This window comes from Physella acuta, unplaced genomic scaffold (assembly GCF_028476545.2).
Source record: "Physella acuta isolate Inbredline_101_S28 unplaced genomic scaffold, ASM2847654v3 ptg000848l, whole genome shotgun sequence".
In the NCBI taxonomy this organism is placed as follows: Eukaryota; Metazoa; Mollusca; class Gastropoda; family Physidae; genus Physella; species Physella acuta.
Genome location: NW_026732365.1, coordinates 80,488 through 100,361, shown reverse-complemented (window position 1 = coordinate 100,361; position 19,874 = coordinate 80,488). Strand labels below are relative to the sequence as shown.

The 19,874-nt window shown below is 34.5% G+C and overlaps 2 protein-coding genes across 4 annotated transcripts; one reads left to right on the top strand and one right to left on the bottom strand.

Moving 5' to 3' along the window:
• The first annotated feature begins 1,544 nt into the window (after positions 1-1,544).
• LOC131952057 (uncharacterized) lies at positions 1,545-8,527 on the top strand. Its single transcript, XM_059314540.1, has 5 exons — positions 1,545-1,758; positions 3,704-3,789; positions 4,703-5,044; positions 6,155-6,365; positions 7,582-8,527. Exons 2-5 carry the CDS (start codon positions 3,704-3,706, stop codon positions 8,005-8,007), a joined length of 1,065 nt encoding a protein of 354 aa, XP_059170523.1. The 5' UTR covers positions 1,545-1,758; the 3' UTR covers positions 8,008-8,527.
• A 6,883-nt stretch (positions 8,528-15,410) lies between these two features.
• On the bottom strand, positions 15,411-19,861 carry LOC131952058 (uncharacterized). 3 transcript variants are annotated; one of them, XR_009388497.1, is made up of 6 exons: positions 19,812-19,851; positions 18,377-18,488; positions 17,359-17,381; positions 17,042-17,141; positions 16,729-16,819; positions 15,411-16,369 (listed from the first exon to the last, which is right to left on the bottom strand). XR_009388497.1 is itself a non-coding variant. In XM_059314541.1 (5 exons), the coding sequence occupies exons 1-5, from the start codon at positions 17,490-17,492 to the stop codon at positions 16,262-16,264; spliced, it is 327 nt and encodes a 108-aa protein (XP_059170524.1). In that variant the 5' UTR covers positions 17,493-17,552; the 3' UTR covers positions 15,421-16,261. The 3 variants fall into 3 exon arrangements, 1 of the variants encoding a protein (XP_059170524.1); XR_009388496.1 differs by having other exon boundaries at positions 15,413-16,369; positions 19,761-19,861; XM_059314541.1 differs by lacking the exons at positions 18,377-18,488; positions 19,812-19,851 and adding an exon at positions 17,488-17,552 and having other exon boundaries at positions 15,421-16,369.
• Between the last annotated feature and the right edge of the window lie 13 nt (positions 19,862-19,874).

Here is a 19,874-nt window from a genome sequence, read left to right as displayed (position 1 = left end):
CATAAAAGGAACAACAAGGTTAAACAGATGTATTTATAATTGCTTCATATACATATTTTTACCATTCCTAGATCTACTTTTTCTTGTGCATTTTTCATAGACTTGTAATGATAACCTGTACTGTAATACATAACTTTAAGTTGCCGAGGCCTATCACTGTACATCATCTTTATAGCACTAAAAGTAAAAGCATAATATTTTATTAGATCATCTAAAAGTACAGCTGTATTAAATTATTTATTTTAATATTTTTGAAGTAGATCTAGATTATAGATCTATAAGACAAAAGAATAAATAATATTAAAATAATGAAATTATTTAATTCTTAGATTTGACTTCAGATTTAAAATGTCTAGGTAGGTGACACATCAAAGTGACAACAAGTAGTTAGATCTATAAGTATAACAGTAACAAAACTTAAGTTTACTTAACTAAAATTCTAATTAGATCTAATAATTAGCAACAACAATATCAATGGTCTCAGTCTGAATATAATTATAATAAATTAAACAGAAATTAGTTTTTTTCAAAATTTAAAGTTTAAAAGAGGGATGACTTCACTCAGAAGAGAGAAGGAAAAGAATTACAGCTACTGTAGAGTTCGGTACGAGGATCGTTAGTTTTACGTAATCGCTTCTTTAGGAATGTATCTGTTTTGGTTGAATATATTTTTAAAATGTAGATCTAGTCTTAAGTGTAAGTTTGGTGATGATCTTTATGTAGGTGTTACTTGAAGCGGCGTCTATCTCAACGGAACACATGTGCCAGATTAAAGTTTTAGAACTAAGTTAAATTATATTATTTGATTTGCCATAAAAGAAACCACGAGGCATTATAAATTCGGAAGAGCTGTTTAATCAACCTAATAATTGAATTATTGTAGCGAAAAATAAGCTAGGCTAACAGCTCCTATGTTAAGAGAATTTTATTAAAGTTATTTCTGTATTTTATCTAATATATTATTATATATCTTTTTATGTATTTACAAAATCAAAATAGTTCCGCATCACCTTCGTATATAAATTAACGCTCATTAAAAATTTATAAAACCCGTAAAAATAAAAATTAAAAAATAACTTCGCCTTTTGTAGCCTATACATTTTACAAATATATTTGTTTTAAAAAATAAGGCCTATAATACCCTTTAAAATGTGCGTTAGGAAGGGGGGGATGTTTTCTTGACTTAACCGTAATTCACATAATTATTCACAAAAATTTACCTTTTTAAAACACTCGTTTTGATAGACATTTACTGTTATAAATCCTCAGGTGAACAGTTAGCCCCACCCTACCCCCATATATTTGTAATTTCTTTATCGATAGATACTATAAGCCACAGTGCGAATCTATTGAAATCTGCAACAACAAAAATTTAAGTTCTATTTAGACAGTAAAAACAAATAGGCTATTTTATGTTTTACTTGTTTTCTCCCCTTGAAAAATAAACTGCTTTTGAAAATGTTGTAAAAATCAACTCTAACGAATTCTCGTTAATAATATCATTACTTATGTAATTTTATTTACAGGATCAATTACGATACGTAATTACTGCGAGGAAAGATATTATTTTTCGAACAGATACGAGTTTTCGCTTGTACAAGAATCAGGACATTTTTCAGTAACAATAACTCTGTGCGGAAACTTGCATCGGGGTTAAATTAAAAATCAACATGGGACGTTACGACGTCTGGCAGATTTAGATTTGTTCGGCATGGCATTGAATTTATTTATATTCTGGGCACGAGAACATTTTGAAGGGTAAGTTCATGTAAACTTTAATTATAAAAATAAATTATACAATAATTCTGTTGGCTAGCAAAAATTATAGATCATATTTAAACCTGGTAAAATAGTTCAGCCAAAATGGCTGAGTGATCGTTCTTTTATTCATTGATTATTTAACCTGCAACTGTAAAAATGTAAAAATTAATGTACTAACTCTGTATCAATACATATATATATATATATATATATATATATATATATATATATATATATAGGCCTATATATATATATATATATATATATATATATATATATATATATATATATATATATATAAAAATATATGTGTGTGTGTGTGTGTGCGTGCGCGCGCGCGTTTGTGTTGGTGTGTTGTTAGGGCTTGAAGTTTTTAGTGAAAGATGAAAAACTTTATTTTTAGAAGCTCCCAAATTCCCAAGGGAAAATAAAATTTCAACATGGGTGTCATCTGCCTATAATCCATGAGTATATCTGGTAGTTTTGAGCACCGAGAAACTTTGAAGTGTTTGCACAGCGCTTTGTATAAAGGATAAGTGTAGGGTTGGGTTTCAACACTACGTGTGTAAGCCAAAGGTATTTTTCCCTTTCCTATCAAAAGACCCAAGTGCTTACTCTGGTTCTATTTTTAGCAATAGTTCACAGCACTAACAGAGATCAATATCCAGAATAAAAAGTGATTGATCTCGCCGTCTGCAACGAACTGGAACGGAGATCGATGATTGAAAATCGATTGAGTTAGTTAAATGTTTCATTTTCTATCTTTTCCTGGAATTGACTTTTTGTTTTAACTATGACGCAGAAGTTTCTAGAATCTTGAAATAGAATCTTTAAAACATTATCATTTTTGAATGCATGTATTTCGTCGTAAACATATTTTTGAAAAACATTATTTGAAAATTTGAGTTTCAAGATCAATATGTAAACGGTTTCAGTTTCTGGTTTTTCTTGCAATTGAGTTTTTGTTTCAACCATGACGCAATAGTTTCTATAGTCTTGAAATAGAATGTCTAAAACATCATCTTTCTTTAGATGTATTTCGCCGTAAATAATTTTTGTGGAAAAAATTGTTGAAAATTTAAGTTCCAATATCATTATATTAACGGTTTCAGTTTCTCATTGTTCTTGCAATTTAGTTTTGTTTTCAACTATGACTTAGGCCTATTAGTATCTAGAAAACCTTGGCTTTAAAAAATCTTTTTTTTTTAATATCTAAAATTGAAACTAGTTGGTTCCAAGAAAAAACTCGAACTGAAACAACGTGCGAACTGATCTTTTGCGCACGGCACTTTTCATCGGAGACGATCAATATAGCCACAATGCCCAAAAGAACAATCAATTTGTTTGATGTCTCCATGGAACCCAACCTAAGCCTAGACCTAAACATTATCACTATTTATTATGAAAAATAATTCTGAACCTTTTCTTATGCCTAATTCTAAATCAAGATCCACTTCTCACAAACGCTCTGATCATTACTACAATCAATTTTGTTATTTTATTCTGTTAAGGGATCATCCTTAAATGACACCCCGTTATATCTGCAGTTACCCCCCCACACCCTATATTGTTACAAAACCACCCCACCCATGCCTCTCTCACCACGTTCCAATACTTAAAACAACAAGCTTAAATGTCATCATTTTTGTTCTAAAATATACAAAATAAACACTATGTCACATTTCTTGAACTGCCACACCCCCCTCCTCGTAAATACACCATCACAAAAGACAAACTTTCCCCTTCGCGTGCTTACTATTGATAGACGACTCCTAAATATGAGCATATGGTCGTAACTATGTTGGTGCTGTTTGATCCTTCAATGCAGAAATATTCATTAAAATCTAGTCGGGCTATTAGATCCATGAATGTAATTATGATCATAGTACTCTAGACTGTAAAGGGAAGAACTTCCTTAACAAATACAATTACGTTTCTACAGATGACCATGTTTGGGTGTTGCACTCTACCAGTCATCGAGGATCAGAAACCGTTAATAATTGACGTCAAGAAGATTTTAAGCGACCGGTGAGTCACGCATAGGGCGCAATCTAACGAGTTAAACAGGAATAGTATGGCGACATTTAACAAGTTTAACAGGAAAATAGTAGGGCGCCATCTAACACGTTAAACACAGCAATAGTAGGGCGCCATTTAACAACAAATTTAACACAGCAATTGTAAGGCGCCATCCTAACATGTTTAACAGGAATAGTAGGGTGCCATATAACAAGTTTAACACAGCAATAATATGGCGCCATCTAACAAGTTTAACACGTAATTTAACAAATTTAACAGGACAATAGTAGCGCGCCATCTAACAAGCTTAACAGGAATAGTAGGGCGCCATCTAACTAGTTTAACATCGCAATAGTAGGGCGCCATCTAACAAGTTTAACAGGAATAGAAGTGCGCCATTAACAAGGTTAACACGACAATAGTATGGCGCCATCTAACAACACGTTAACACGACAATAGTAGGGCGCCATCTAACAAGGTTAACACGATAATAGTTGGGCGCCATCAGGCAAGTTTAACACGACAATAGTAGGGCGCCAACTAACAAGGTTAACACGACAATAGCAGGACGCTATCTAACAACAAGCTTAACACAGCATTAGTAGGGCGCCATCTAACAAGTTTAACAGGATTAGTAGTGCGCCATCTGACAGCAATGGTGTGTACATCACCATAATGAATAGAGTTAATAAAAATGTTTTATTATTGTACAGTTCACACACCAAACAATGATTTATTTGATAAAAATGTTAAAATCTTAAATTCGATTTTTATGTGATATTTTTAAAAATTATATTGTCTTTCTAAAACTAAATCTTATCGATTAGTCATAATTATTTCGTTTCATTGAAAAAAACTAGTGTATTTGTTTTCTTTGTATTGCTTTTTAAGTTGTTTATTTTTCTTTTTAAACTACAAACAGTGCATGGGCAAACTTCATTGCACCGTTGGGATTCTACAAAAAGTTGTACGTGAAAAAAGAAAAGTTTGATATTGAAGTGCCGGAGAATTTTTTCGTGTTTGAGAAAATTAGCCAGGGTCCAAAGAAAGAACTGATCGGTAACAACGCAACGACATCGAACCCACCCCCTCCAGAGAATGAGACAGCGAAGACAGCTGAGACAGTCGACGGTCAAGTAAAGACAGCTGAGACAGTCGACGGTCAAGTTAAGACAGCTGAGACAGTAGATGAGCCAGTTAAGACAGTTCAGCAAACTACAAAAAGCGATGATCTGTGGAAATATTCCTCTCAAAACTTAGCCAAGTATGAAAATATTATTCATTATAAACACCGTATTATATGTGACAAGGGACACAAAATGGCCTCCGAGAATAAGGCATCCGTCAAGATGTCAAGATTGATACGACATAATGCCTCCCGTAAAAATGACGCCTTTGACAGCTATCATCTCGCTTGAATTGTTTACCTTATATTACGATCCTTTAGAAAATTAAGCTCTCGCCTTGCATTATACTCACGCCCATCTGTTTTTTAAAGCGTCAGTTAAACGTTATTCTTTTGTTAAGCTCTTGTCGTAAAGCTTCTGTAGTTAAGCTCATGTCGTTAAGCTCGTGTCGTTAAGTTCCTGTTTTAAGCTCATGTCGTTAAGCTCCTGTTGTCGAGCTCCTGTCGTTAAGCTCGTGTCGTTTAGCTCATGTCGTTAAGCTCCTGTTGTTAAGCTCCTGTTATTAAGCTCCTGTCGTTAATCTGGTGTCGTTAAGCTCCTTTCACACACAAATATCCCGTCGCTAAGCTCCTGTCGTTAAGCTCATGTCACACACCAAACTCCTGCCGTGTACCTCTTGCAGCCCAAGCACACAGCGTGATATTTATCCATTTATTTACGACTTACATATTGCTAGGCGCCATTTTGTTGGAATCCACATTGCTAGGTTCAGCTGTAGGGGACATTTTGGTTGGAGACTATTTGTCGGGAACCAAACAGTTGTGAGCCGTTTGGTCGGTAGTCTTTATGTAAGGAGCCTGTACGTCGGCGGTCTATTTGTAACGCGCCCTTTCGTCGGTAGTCTTTTTATAAGGAGCCCTTTTGTCGGTAGTCTTTTTGTAAGGAGCCCTTTTGTCTGTAGTCTTTTTGTAAGGAGCCCTTTTGTCGGTAGTCTTTTTGTAAGGAGCCCTTTTGTCGTTGTGTTATGTCAAACGACCAATTTGACGAGATTATATAATTTACATCATCTAGTATTGTCATCCCCCATTTTCAAATTAAGTTGATAGTAAGTAGTTCAATACCACCTCACACTCGTTAACCTCTGACCTTTAACCCCTACCTATTTACCCCAGCTTAGAGAGTATGACACCAAACACCACCTCACAATCGTTAACCTCTAACCTCTAACCTTTAACCCCTAACTCCAGCTCAGAGAGTATGTCGCTCAACACCATCTTCGACAACAACACAGCCGAGAAACAACTGTACAAGTTCCGCTTTGAGAAGACGAGGCGGACAGAAATCAACGTCACGTTTCAAAAGGGCTTCACATTTGGGGGCAAGGCCAACTTCAGCATCGGGGTGCCCAAGTTGTGGGGGGAGGCCAATGTGGGGGCGGAACTGGAAATGCAATATCAGGTAACAGTGTAACATCTTACATACGACTACATGCTTACAGTGGCGTAACTAGCTTGGTCTTTGTCACCTGGTGTGGTAACTGAGGGTGTGACCCCCTCTTCTCCGATAGTAAATTTTGCATATTTTTTTGTGTAACCCTTCTTTATCCCCCCCCCCACACACACACACACACTATTTTATTTTTTACTTACATAAAATATTTTTTTACATAGTAAGTTATACAATTTTTCGCATTTAGGTCACACTTTAACCTAAATGGTATCGCCCAGTGTCGACAGCACCCCCCCCCTGTGACGCCACTGCATGTTTACAGAGTCCAGTGCTGTTTTTGTATAGAAATCGCCATTATTTAACCTAGTCAATTTCATGTGAATTCCATGAAAATCCTTTAACAAATGAACGTTCATTGGCCAGATAAAAGTAAAAGTAATCTTTTATCTCGGCTGTATGATAGCATTGTGCAGAGTTTCTTCCAGGCATCTCTTCTGGGGTGCACCGCTCCCCTCTCCGAAGAAAGTCTACCGCCCCCCCCCCCCCCCCCCCCCGAGAAAAATGGAATTTATATAGAAAATATATACTTTTGACAGTCTCCGCCCCCCCCCCCCCCCAGAAATTGTTGTCCGACCCCCCCCCCCCCCCCCCCGAAAATTTCAAGTACACCCGCGGAGACAAAAGTCTGGAAGAAACACTGGCATTACGTCTCCTTGTACTCAGCAATGACGACTCTTACCTTATGTGAAGTTGGAAAGGGTGTGTGATTGATAACTGGGGAGTAGTTGTTAAATGTCTTTTGTATGTCTGGTATCTTAACAGTGGCGTAGCGAGGTCGGGTGTCACCCGGTGCGGCACTTAATGGTGTCACCCCCCCCCCCCCAGAGGCGTAGCGACCCTTCCCGGGGACAAACTTTCAATTTTCGATTTGCATCCACCCCCTAAAACTTTCGATTTGCGCCTCTTAAAAGACTATTTAACACTCGAATTAATCACTTAACTAAGTGGGATGATCATTTTTCTCTATATATTTTTTTTTTTTTTTTGCCTGGGTGTCACCCCCCTAAGTGGTGTCACCCGGTGCGGTCCGCACCCCCCGCACCCCCCTCGCTACGCCTCTGTATCTTAATGTTGACACTTCTCGTTTTATTAAATTAGCCACATAGATCTAGATTGTGTATATTGTTGGCCTATACTTAAATGGATTATTTTTTTCGTTGACTAGATCTCTAAAACAGAGGGTCAGACTTTTGAAGAAACCGTTCTAATGGAGGCCACCAGCGACATAGCTGTTGGCCCAAACAGCAAGTACACGGCCAACGTCGAACTGGAAGAAAAATCTTTACACGTCGAGTTCGAGGTGATCACCCGCCTGTCCATGCCCCAAAAACAAGCACCTGTCTACATCAAACGGAAGACGGACGGAGAGTGTGTTTTCGTTTATTATATAAATAACCTCAGAGATATTTTTAGACGAGTTGGCCACGTGGTGCGCAATCCCACGGGGTGTAAGCCGTACGAGGTTTATCTAGTTACCGAAGGTGTCATAAAGGGCATGATTGCTTGCAACCACAAGATTTTATTAAACAGCAACGAACCAGACGAATTGAAGAAAAAGGCTTTGAACCGCTTTGCAGTGGATGACGATTGATTTCAAAAGGCGAGTTAGAAAGTTGACATCTCGAAAACAACCTTTGTTCAAAATATAAAAAGACTATTTAATTTCACCGCGTTGACGGTACTAGAGTGTACCAAGTTACCCTAATGCTTACTAGAAAAAATAAACCAATATAAAACGTTAAGACTTTTAAAGAAACAAATTAATTACATCCAAAATTGTAAAAAGCGTTTGAATGAGCTTTGTTACATTAAAGTGCTTAAATTAAAAAATTGATTTGGTTAAAACGAGAATGTTTAGAAGTATTTAAATTTTTAAAATATGTATATTTTGGCTGTGTTTTTTAAATGAAGTTGTATTTAGCTAACCAACTGTGTTTGTGTTATACAGTTTTACAGAGAGACTCTACTTGATATATGTGGCAATTAATGTATCTATAGAATGTTAAAATTCGTTGTTGATTATTTTGTATTATTTATGTAATGTTCTATGTTTTGACTTCTACCTACATGGTTCCAGAAGTAGCCTATTTACTTATCAAATGGGTAAGACCTGTTGCTTTTCCGTTAAAATTCTAAAAGTATTCTCATTTGATTTGAAACTTCATTTCCTGTTGGTAAGATGTATTTTTTTTTTAGTATCCATGGCTTGAATTTTAAAAAGGTAAAAATGTTTTTACTTTGACAACTTTGACTTAAGTATTTCTTTCAGAGATTTTTTTCTCAGGGCGCAGTTAAATTTCCCGGGAGGGGGTTGGGACGGACGCTGGTTAAAGTATATATTTTCTATGGTTATTACATTTGTATCTATTTCGTTCGGGAGGGGTGGCGGTGGATGTGCTTGGGAGGGGGGGGGGGGGGGGGGGGGGAGGGTGGAAGTGTCCCTCATCTCGAAAAGATGCATGAAAGAAACTGTGAATTGCTACTAAAGTATGCCATAAATGATGTAGTAATCCACTCATTGTGTCATTAACTTGTTAATAAACTTTCACTGTTTAAAAAATTTGGTATTTTAACATACTTTTCTTATGTCAATAGAATATGATATATCGCTTCCAATGAACCAGACTGTATAACTCCACTTTTCAAAAATGTTCACAACAAGGCTTTAAAGTTTTGTTTTCCTCAAGATTCCTATAATAAATAGTTCGTGAAATGAAATTATTGTGTAATAATGGTGAGAGCTAAGGCCTCAAAATTATACCATGATGCATTGGTGGATTTTAGAACCTATTAGAACGTAACGAAAAATTGATTTTGTACAGCTTAGTGTTATATATATATATATATATATATATATATATATATATATATATATATATATATATATATATATATATATATTGTTCATATCTTCCTTATGAACAAAGCCGTTGCGTTTAAACTGAGTAAATCGAGTTCGCCGCAATTTTAAGAAAACTAAGAGAATTATAACCAGGATTGGTATATATTACATCATCATTTCCCGTTCGTGCCCAAGACACATGGGGCAAATGAAGTAGTGTTCATCTGTTTTAAACTTCTTGGGTAGTGTGGTCAGCACTATGCTGTGTGACCGCATGTGTTTCCCTAATGTGATTTAGGTACTTATTTGAGCTGTGCGGACTCAGGTTTATGTACATTTTGCATTCCTGTGTTTTTGTTTGTTTCGTGTACTTCGTTTTATTATTCAGTCCCCAAAATGTACTTGTCACAGTTCCATGTTAACCTTAAATTTGCTGTTGTATAACACTTGGCATTATTAGTATTATTATTATTGGATAAGTCAGATACATGTAAGGTTCCATACCACTGCCATGTGTACGCCATCCAATGCTTTTTTCATATGTATAAATTCTAACGTATAGTGAAAAGTACATTTTAGTTTCAATATGATCTGTGAAGGCGAGATCTTTTTACTTTCTCGTATATACAAAGTATAGAGAAAGTCTTGTAATCGTGCGAAAAAAAATCGACATTTTACACCTCACTGATACGGAAAAACATAATTTTGCAATCTTGTCCGTATGTCTGTGAGTATATCTGTGTGTGTGTCTGTGTGTGTGTGTGTCTGTGTGTGTGTCTGTAAACACGATAACTTGAGTACCGTTACAGCTAGGTTGATGAAATTTCATATATAAGTATTTTATCAAAATCGTAGATCCCTTTCAACTTTTGAGCGATTTCCGATAACCGGAAGTGGTACTTGTTCTACTTTGAATTTTTCAAAAGCCTATAACTTGAGTACTATTCCAGATAGATAAATTAAATTTCACATGTAAGTAAAAGATCTAATTCTCTACCTTCAGTCAAATTTTGAGTCATTGCCGTTGACCGGAAGTACTAAGTTACGCTATTTCCGATTTCTCAAAATCTAATGTAAATTTATAAAGTACTAATAATATTCCGCACTTTTATGCACATTTTATTTGGCCTTCACTGGTGTGCAATTCTTTTTTCTGCGAGATTTTATTCTATTTTAAAAAGTTTAAGTATTTAAAATTGATTAAAATTCATGTCTATATCCCGAGTTCCCATCCCCTGTTTTTTTTATATAAGAATATTCGAGAAAGTTTAGGGGAGATCACTCCTGGTTTATTTAACATGTCTGCACTTGTCTAATGTCTATTGTCTAAAGCAGGGGTCTCCAAACTTTTCAGTCCGAGAGCCGCATTAACTATCAAATTTCAGTTCGGGGGCCAGTTTCTTCCAGGCATGTCTTTGATTTTTTTCACCAACAAACGTTTTTTTCCGTGGACAAAAAGATCTCCGCGGGCCGGATAAGAGGACCTCGCGGGCCGCATCCGGCCCGCGGGCCGTAGTTTGGAGACCCCTGGTCTAAAGCTTCCTATAGTCTATCAATAGAGTCTGACTACGCGCTGCAAAGTGATACCTCTTCGGATGGTTAGTTCTAGCAAACTTATAATCCAGATATATCACACATCATATTAGAGATTGCTCCAATCAACTAGGCTAAACTAATTTGCACCTATTTTTCTAACGCTAGTATTTATTTTATTGGTACGGAGTGGCCTGGCAGTGGAGCGCTAACCTGAAAGTCTCGAGTTCGAACCCGGGTTCAAGTCAGTAGAATGTCCCTGAGTTCATCCAGCGCTTACAGGTACCTAACTCACGTTAGGGAAAGTAAAAAGGGTTGGGCATAATGCTAACCAAACTATCGCTTCATATGCTTTGGTCAAAGAAACAGGTGAACTCTACTTCACTTGCACCATAGACTGTCAGGTTTCAAAAGGAACTCTACTTATTAATATACTTTAAAGAATTATTCATCTTTAACAGGGGAAAAAATGGCATCAAGTAAAGTGAGTAAAGTGATTGAAAACACACACATGCGCGCGTACACACACACACACACACACATACACACACCACACATACACACGCACCACACATACACATACATGGAGGGGCGCAAAATTGAAAGCTTGCCCCTGGAACAGGAATGGATCTCTAGGCCACCGGCCTCCAAAAGTTAGGAGTTTACTCTACTATACGGCCACACCCATTACAGCCTCAAACATTTTGTTTATTAGCCAGGCAGACTGGAACAGAGTTTGTTGAGCATTTCTTTCACCAACATTACCAGCCGCTAGACCCCCGGGTTCTTGCCAGACTTTTCCTACCTCCACCAGAACATCGCACCGCCTGGTTAAGATACGAGACTTGCTTATTGCTATCGGGCTCGAAGTTGTGCAATGTCTTCCGTACCACCGCCTTCCCGAGTCGTTAGAAGTGTTTATAAGTACAGTGTGCAATTTTCCTGCGCTGTTCCTCTGTTATTCTCCCCCCCCCCCCCCCCCGAAAGCCTAATACAATCAGTGGCGTCATTTAGGCGGTTAACCCCCCCCCCCCCTTTCCCCTATACACCCCAAAAAATAAATGTTGTCTTGTCTACTCAATCCGTCCCATGAGCCGCGAAATGCGGCTTGAGCCAGCTTCACTGTAGGTCCACGAGCCGCAACTTGCGGCTCGACACCCGCTAGTGTTTATTTCACTAACAAGTCATTTTAACATGTAAAAAAAAAAACTACATTCTTTAACATAACTCACAATTATCTTCATTTACTGCTATAGAAAAATTCATTTCTGTTCATTTTGATGTATAATACATACATCTGGTTAGAAAAACATAGGAGCTATAATTGTTTAAGTAGGTGAGGGCTGTGTAAAAAATTTGGGTCACAAAAATAATGAGGTCAGGTGGCGGAAACCCTTCTGGTGTAGAAAGAGTAGGCTACAACTTTAATCTAGGATAGGCTCCTTTCACTTTGTTTTACTATTTCTAAGTTGTGAATGCTTTAAACCAATATTTGCCGTTGTTTAAGCTGCTATAGAATAATCATAAATAGTATTGTTTGCAATCTGGTATTTTTTATCAATTTGAATGTGTAACCTTTTCCGTTTGGTGTTCCCCACCCCCTCTTTTTTTTGCAAGATATGTATTTATGCAGAGGCCTCGCGAAGGGGGGGGGGGTGACACCATTAGATACCGCACCTGGTGACATTCGACCTAGCGACGCCACTGTATTTATGTATGTTCAGACTGCACATTAGACCTGATAGTAGCGATACTAGTGGCGGTACTGGCGAATCGCTTTAATTACCTCTACACACAAATAGTCCTTGATTGTTACATCCCATGTTTAATTGTGATATTGCCAAAAATAATTTTGCGTCTTTATTAAAGCGCAGACCAGGTTCTATACAAAACAATAACCAATCAGTGACCCTTTCAAACCCGGCTATTCATGGGGCAGATGAAGTGGAATTAACCTCGGGAATTAAAATGATAGTGTGGCAGCACTATGTCAAGTCACCTTTACTTTCACTAACGTGCCAGGTACCCTTCAGAGCTGGGTAGACTCAATGACAATAATACGGACTTAAGCCCAGGATCCAAACTCGAGGTTTTCAGGTTAGTGGCAGGGAATCTACCATTCAACCACAGTTTTCCATTATAATAAAGAAGTCAAATAAGTAGTACCCCCACCCCCCTTATTTTTTTAAAGTCTCTTTTAGTCTTTACAGTTCGACCTCTTTTGGTAGTCTAAGTTACAGTAGTAGCATGTGTTCTTTTATAACACCGCGTTTATACTTACGACATGTACACTATGCATGTCTAAAAAAATAAAGCGGGAGTGATCTCCCCTAAACTTTCTCGAGTATTCTTCTAAAACACTACGTGAAATTCAACTTGGGATATAGACATAATTTTAATCAATTTTTAATTAAGTTTAATAGGGCAAAAAGTATAAATCCAGATTTATCAAAATTTCGGCGTTTCGAGTCGGAAAAACTTGGTTTTGCAATTCTGTCCGTGTGTGTGTCTGTGTTTCTGTGAACACGATAACTTGAGTACCGTTACAGCTAGGTTGATGAAATTTCATAAATAAGTATTATATCAAATTTGTAGATCCGTGTCAAGTTTTAGCGATTTCCGGTAAACGGAAGTGGAACTTATTCTACTTTCAATTTTTCCAAAAACCTATAACTTGAGTACTTTTTTAGATAGATAAATGAACTTTCACATGTAAGTAAAAGTTCTAATTCTCTTCCTTCTGTTAAATTTTGAGTAATTTCCGTTGACCGGAAGTAGTAATTTACGCTATTTCCGATTTCTCAAAAAAGCGCATGTAAATTTATAAAATACTAATAATATTCCGCATTATTATATACATATTGTTTGGTATTCACTTGGTGCGCAATTCTTTTTTCTACGAGATTCTATTCTATTCTAAAAAGTTTAAGTAATAAAAAATGGATTAAAATCATGTCTATATCCAGAGTTGCCGTCTCCCGTAGTGTTATTGAAGAATATTCGAGAAAGTTTAGGGAAGATCACTCCCGCTTTAGTTAACATAATGTGAAGGTATGAGTTAGATCACTGTATTACTCACACATCTCTTTACTGGTAATTGCAAAAACAATATTCTCAGAGTTTTACCTGTTGCAAAAGCATCAAAAGCTATGATTCTGATTCTAAAATATTCAACTATAGTTATTGAAGTTTGCTTATTCATTATTTTGAGGCAGTTTTACTCTTATCCACAGTGTATTTATATTGGTTTAACTTACTTTACCCGAGGTATTTAAGTATATGTTCGTTAAGTACTTGTGTACGTGCTAATAATATTGACTCATGCTAACGTTCTTGATGTTGTGCGATTTTGAGCCTCCAAAAAGACTGCCCTTCCGGGGTATGGTGGGATGGCACTTTCGGTACCTCATTATGCGTTTTCCCAAAAATAGTTAACAGATCAATACGGGGGGGGGGGGGGGGTCAACTTCATTCACCACTGTCCAGTCACTTTAGGTCTATTACCTTACCCAGCGTATACCTAGGCGTGACAATGTCGCTCTACACAAATATGGCTTGTCCCTTTCTGGTGGTGAGGGGGTGAAATACCAACTCAGAGTGAACATAGTCAGTTTTTACATGACTGTTCTATACATATATATATATATATATATATATATATATATATATATATATACAATTATACATGTATACTGATTCAGAAATAGATTTAAATAAGTAACAGTGGTATTATTACAGAATTATTTTTTTTTACAGAGGGGTCCATGGGGGGGGGGGGGGGGTGGGGGGGCGCCTACGCTACTGGTTGTTCATATTTCTTTCTTACTTTATTTGCAAATTGTATTAGTTAATGAAGCTTAACTACATCTAGTAAATTATTTTCGAATTATGTCTCACGATGTTTTTTGTAAATGGGCTTCATAATGTTTATATATATATATATATATATATATATATATATATATATATATATATATATATATATATATATATATATATATATATATATATATATATATATATATATATATATATATATATATATATATATATATATATATATTTAAAAGTATATATATATATATATATATATATATATTGTAATAGGGTTTTAAAAGATGTGCAATTCTGCTGTGTAATTTTTTTTTATGTAGAACAAGACATGATATTTATAGGTTAAAGCACTCATAAAGCACTCATACTAACTTGTATTTTATCAGAGTTGCAGGAATAAATTGTTCCATAATCGAATATGAATTTATTTAAAAATACATGTTGATTTTAAGACAAAGAACACATATTGGTATTATTAGAACCCCAATCAAAAAGCCAGATTGTATTTAGTCTAAATATGTTATTAAAATTATAAATATATTTATAAACAAATTGTCTAGTGGACTGAAGACAATTGATAACATATAATATGTAAATTATATGCCATGGTAAAGAAGATGAACACAAATGTAGGTGGAGCAGAGTACATAAGTTTCTAAGACAATAAAAATATATAAGAGAGATATACTCAATCATATTTACTTGCCCTGACTTAAGTCATGAATGAGTACAATTTAAGAAAACCTATAAATAGGCCCTATATGTTTTTACCACTCAACAATAATCTGAGATAGAAAAGTAACTGTAAAGTATAAATCAATTCAAAAGGATGAAAATATGTTAATTAAATAAATAAATCTCTGAGTGTCAGCCCATCAAGAATAATTGATCAATCTCAAAAACAATATAAAACTGAACAAAGTTATAATGAAAACGTTTTTGAAAACTGAATAATTTATTACAAACAAATACATTGTTTAAAAGCTCTCCATAACCAAATAAAGTGATGTGCCAAATACAATAACAAACACATTTTTATTGCAATACAGGTACTAAATCTAACATTATGAATAAATATGTAGTTGTCATACCTACTGTGATTACCTGTTACTTACTCCTTTTAAATAATAATTCTTTTTAGCAAACTAATCACAAAAGAAAAGAATCTAACATCCAATATTTTTTACTCACAAATCCATTTTTACTTGTTGGTAGTTTCTAAACTTTACACCAAAAAAAAAACAAACAACTAATTAGACCAATAAGGTATGAAAAAGATTGTAATATTTTTAAACTAAACTAATTTTATGTTAATTAGAAATCTTCTCTTCTTCTTCGTTCTTAATTTTTAGTGTTGGAAGGGAGCGAGCCATATCTGCCAGAGGGTTTGAACTCGAGAGATTAGAAATCAATTTTATCAATTTAAAAATAAAGTTATGTAAATTGTACCTATTTTTTTTTAATGAGTTTAAAACAATTTGAAGCTGAGGGCTTCATATCCAATCAATTAATGTTGTGCTAATGTAAAATAATTCTACTTTTATGAAATGAAATACAATAGCAATACAATTACTAATACAATCTATTTGAAAATGTATCAGAAAATTACAAAGCTTAAGATTCTGTATAAAAGAAATCAAACAGAAGGTTTCTTAAAAATAGTCTTTAAATCCAGTCCCTGTTCTTTGGTTAATTCAACAATGTAATGACTAACGATCTCTTCTTCTTTAGACTTTAGTTTCATCTGAAATTATATAAGTGAAACAAAACTTAAAGTTTCAAGCTAAACAAGGAAACAGATTTTTGTCATGTTCTCAATGGGTCACAGTTAAACATTATAAGAGGAATCCAGTCTTTAAAAAAAGGAACCAAAATTAAAATAAAAGCATTTTAAAGGAGTTGAGGAACTTGCCAAATAGTAACATTAAGAAAAATTTATAGAAATAATGTCATTATTAAAGTACATAATCATAAGCAAAAAAAAAGAACAAAACAAAACAATATTCAATTAAAATTTTGCTCAAAATTCAGTCAAATGTAAAACAAAACAATATTGCATACTAAAAAGGAAAATAAGCATAACAAGTTACAACTCTAGCTTACCACATTGATTTTACCAGTTTTAAATGGCACTGTTTTATATCCTATTATTGCTTCATTGTTGGTTATAGTAAACAGCCCCTCACTCAAACCACTTTAGAGAGAATTTATGATATATACTCTAAACATGTATGTAACAAATGACTATCATCTAAAATGCATATCACTAATGTTATACACAAATTTATGTAGAACTACACTTAGTACAAAAATTAACAATTTCCTTTTCTTTTAAAAAAGGTAAAAATTTAAATGTATTAAAGTAAAATGTAATTCCTTAATTAAGTCAAAATATACAAAATAGGTAAATATATACCTGCTTGTTGGTTTTATTTCAAAAAGGCATGTACCAAATTCATAATCAAAGGTAACAGTCCCAGTCTTACTGGCAATGTCTTGAGTAATTCCAAAATTAACTATAGCATTTTTTAAAAATGAAATTTAAAGTAAAAATAAAGGTTTTGTTTAGACCAGATAGAGTATAAATGTAATAAAATGTAAATTAAAAACAGACTAAATATGCCCAATCATAATTAGCTTTAAATTTTTATATCAATCCCTACTGGAGAAAATGTATACATCATTTTAATAAAGAATGATTGTTCACAATTTTATTTAATATTTTCAATTTACCTGGCTCATCCTCAACAAGGAAACTGAAATAAAGAATCATCATTTGATTAAAAGATTGCTTTCTTACATAATTATTTCTATTACTACATTATTCATATTTAAAAAGCTATATAAACATTTAAAATTAACCTCATTTTAAATGTTGTTGAGTGAAGTTTTTACTGAAAACTCTTTGGTAATAATTTGGCTTATGGCTGAGCTTGACTAAAGCCTCAGCTTTTATATCATACTATAAATAACTTTCAGTGCTGTGTGCAAAAATTAAGATCTGGTGCTTGACATGGCATGCCGTCAACAAAATTGATCCTTCCAAGAAACCCGTCGCCAGAAATAAATCAATATGAATGAAAATGCAGTATAGAAATTACCCTTGCGATCTATAGCATGCTGAAATGAATTTGTTTGAATGTGTGTGAACTAAGTTTCATGATTAAACCTGCAAGTAGCTATGGTGTTGTAACCATAAACAAAGCTGTATTCTTCAAACCAAAAAAAATATTGAGTTATTAAACCTGGATGTTATGGTAGCTCTATGTGTTATAATAGAATCCCCAAGATAAGCTTACTGAAATTTTGTAAATAATTAGTGATTACTTTGTACAAACATTTATCAAGGTGGGTGAAGGAATGTTTTACTTTAACAATCACGGAGAAATAGTTTGTGTGGGGAATAGCAAAACCGAAACTCCATTTTTCATTAACTGATGTCAAATACTCATTATAGCTCAATTTATTGTTTGAACAAAGTTGTAACATTTTTTAACAAGTATTAACTAATTCATTTAGTTAGGCATTATATAACACAAAAATATATTTTTACTCACAACTTTATGCAATGTTATATAAGTTGTGCATAATCCCATAATTTTGTGCAATACATCCAAAAACTATGGTTTTTCTAAAAAATATTTTCTGTAACAACTTTTTCCCCAGCTGTTCAATTAAATCTCATATTATTAAAATCATATGTTTTTATACTTCAGAACTAAATTCACTGAAATGTTAATCCTAGTTTTACCTTTATGTAAAATAGAACATTAGCTTTAAATATGAAATCTTTGTCAGTTGTTTCTCATAACTTTCTGCAATATTTGCTGATTTGAAGTCATTGTTTAGCTCTCTGGGATTACCTATAAAAAAAAATATAAAAAATTTATAAATCATTATAGTATTTATAGCCTTGAATGAAAAAAAGTAAAGTTCTCTTTTTGAACCTACAGGTCCATGGGCAAATGAAGTAGAGTTGCCATTTCTGTAACTTCAGCATATGAAGGGATAGTGTGGTCTACACTATCCCAGCAGCATTTACTCTCCCTTATATGAGTTAGGTACTCATATATATATATATATATATATATATATATATATATATATATATATATATATATATATATATATATATATATATATATATATATAATCATACCTAAATCAACCATAAATTTGCAGTTGAAGTACAGTGGATTGCAGCTTTTTTCACAACCAGTAGATAATTGTTTATGTCTTCCTTTTTCACTTAAGAAAATGTAAACATAATAAAAATGTAAAAAAATAACCCCCAAAGCTTAGTGTTTTGGTCATCAGCCATTTGCCTTTGTTTTACTGTTTGTAGTCTAGGTCTCTTTCTTTTATTTAATATCTATATATATAATTCTCTTCATGGGGACCATAGAAGACACCATGCAGCTTAGCCACCACCCTCATCCCCACCAGTCAGGTGAGCTGTGGTTCACCCTGAATGTTTACAATAGTAGAGCCAGTTCGGTTCGAATAAGTAACGGCTATTAGGGGCAGATAATTTAGTTTTTAAACAATTTGAAAAGGGGAGATAACAAGTTCTGAATTATATTTTCCTTGTTGTCTGTAAATGGCTGCTTTCATTGGGCGGGATGGAGTGGGGGATGCAGGGCGGTGGGGTAGTGTGGAATTCACAAATTATGAATTGTTGATAAGTAGAAAATAAAACAACTAGATAGCGGTGTATGCTACGTCACAAGTCAGCTCATTATTAATAAATAATTAAATAAAGTACCCTGCCATAAACTAAACTAAACTTCATGGTCAATGGGCATGGGACAAGTAGAGTTCACTTGTTTCAGTGTCCTCGGCATATCAGAAGAGATAGTGTTACATAATAGTGGGGCTAGTACTCCAGGCCAGCTGCCTTTAATTTCCCTGCCCTAAGCCCTAATCAGGTACCCATCAGGCATCATCAGAGCGGCTGAGCTGAGTAGTCAGAGCTGGAAGGGCTCTGGTTATAATCAGTCTGGTACGTCCTACCACCACTCTCCACTGCGGCTACACACACTCAATGGACAACAATCCCATTAGGCACAGTTATTGATAAACTTAATAAGTTAATATTTAGACCTAATTACTACTAATTAGTAATTTTTAATTACAATGATTAGTAATAGTAGGCCCCTAATAACAGAAAGATCATCAACCATCACTTTTTCTCTTTTGACTTTTGTTGTTAGAGTTATCACGGCGTCTATCTCAACCAATAGTAATAG

Bases quoted from the DNA above. Each gene is read 5' to 3' on its own strand.
- LOC131952057 (XM_059314540.1), top strand. From the start codon at position 3,704: ATGACCATGTTTGGGTGTTGCACTCTACCAGTCATCGAGGATCAGAAA. The intron at 3,790-4,702 runs GTGAGTCACGCA...AACTACAAACAG, and splicing joins AAGAAGATTTTAAGCGACCG to TGCATGGGCAAACTTCATTG. The intron at 6,366-7,581 runs GTAACAGTGTAA...TTCGTTGACTAG, and splicing joins AACTGGAAATGCAATATCAG to ATCTCTAAAACAGAGGGTCA.
- LOC131952058 (XM_059314541.1), bottom strand. The intron at 16,820-17,041 runs GTATATATTTAC...TTCTCTCTAAAG, and splicing joins GAAATAAAACCAACAAGCAG to TGGTTTGAGTGAGGGGCTGT. The intron at 16,370-16,728 runs GTAAGCTAGAGT...ATATAATTTCAG, and splicing joins AAACTGGTAAAATCAATGTG to ATGAAACTAAAGTCTAAAGA.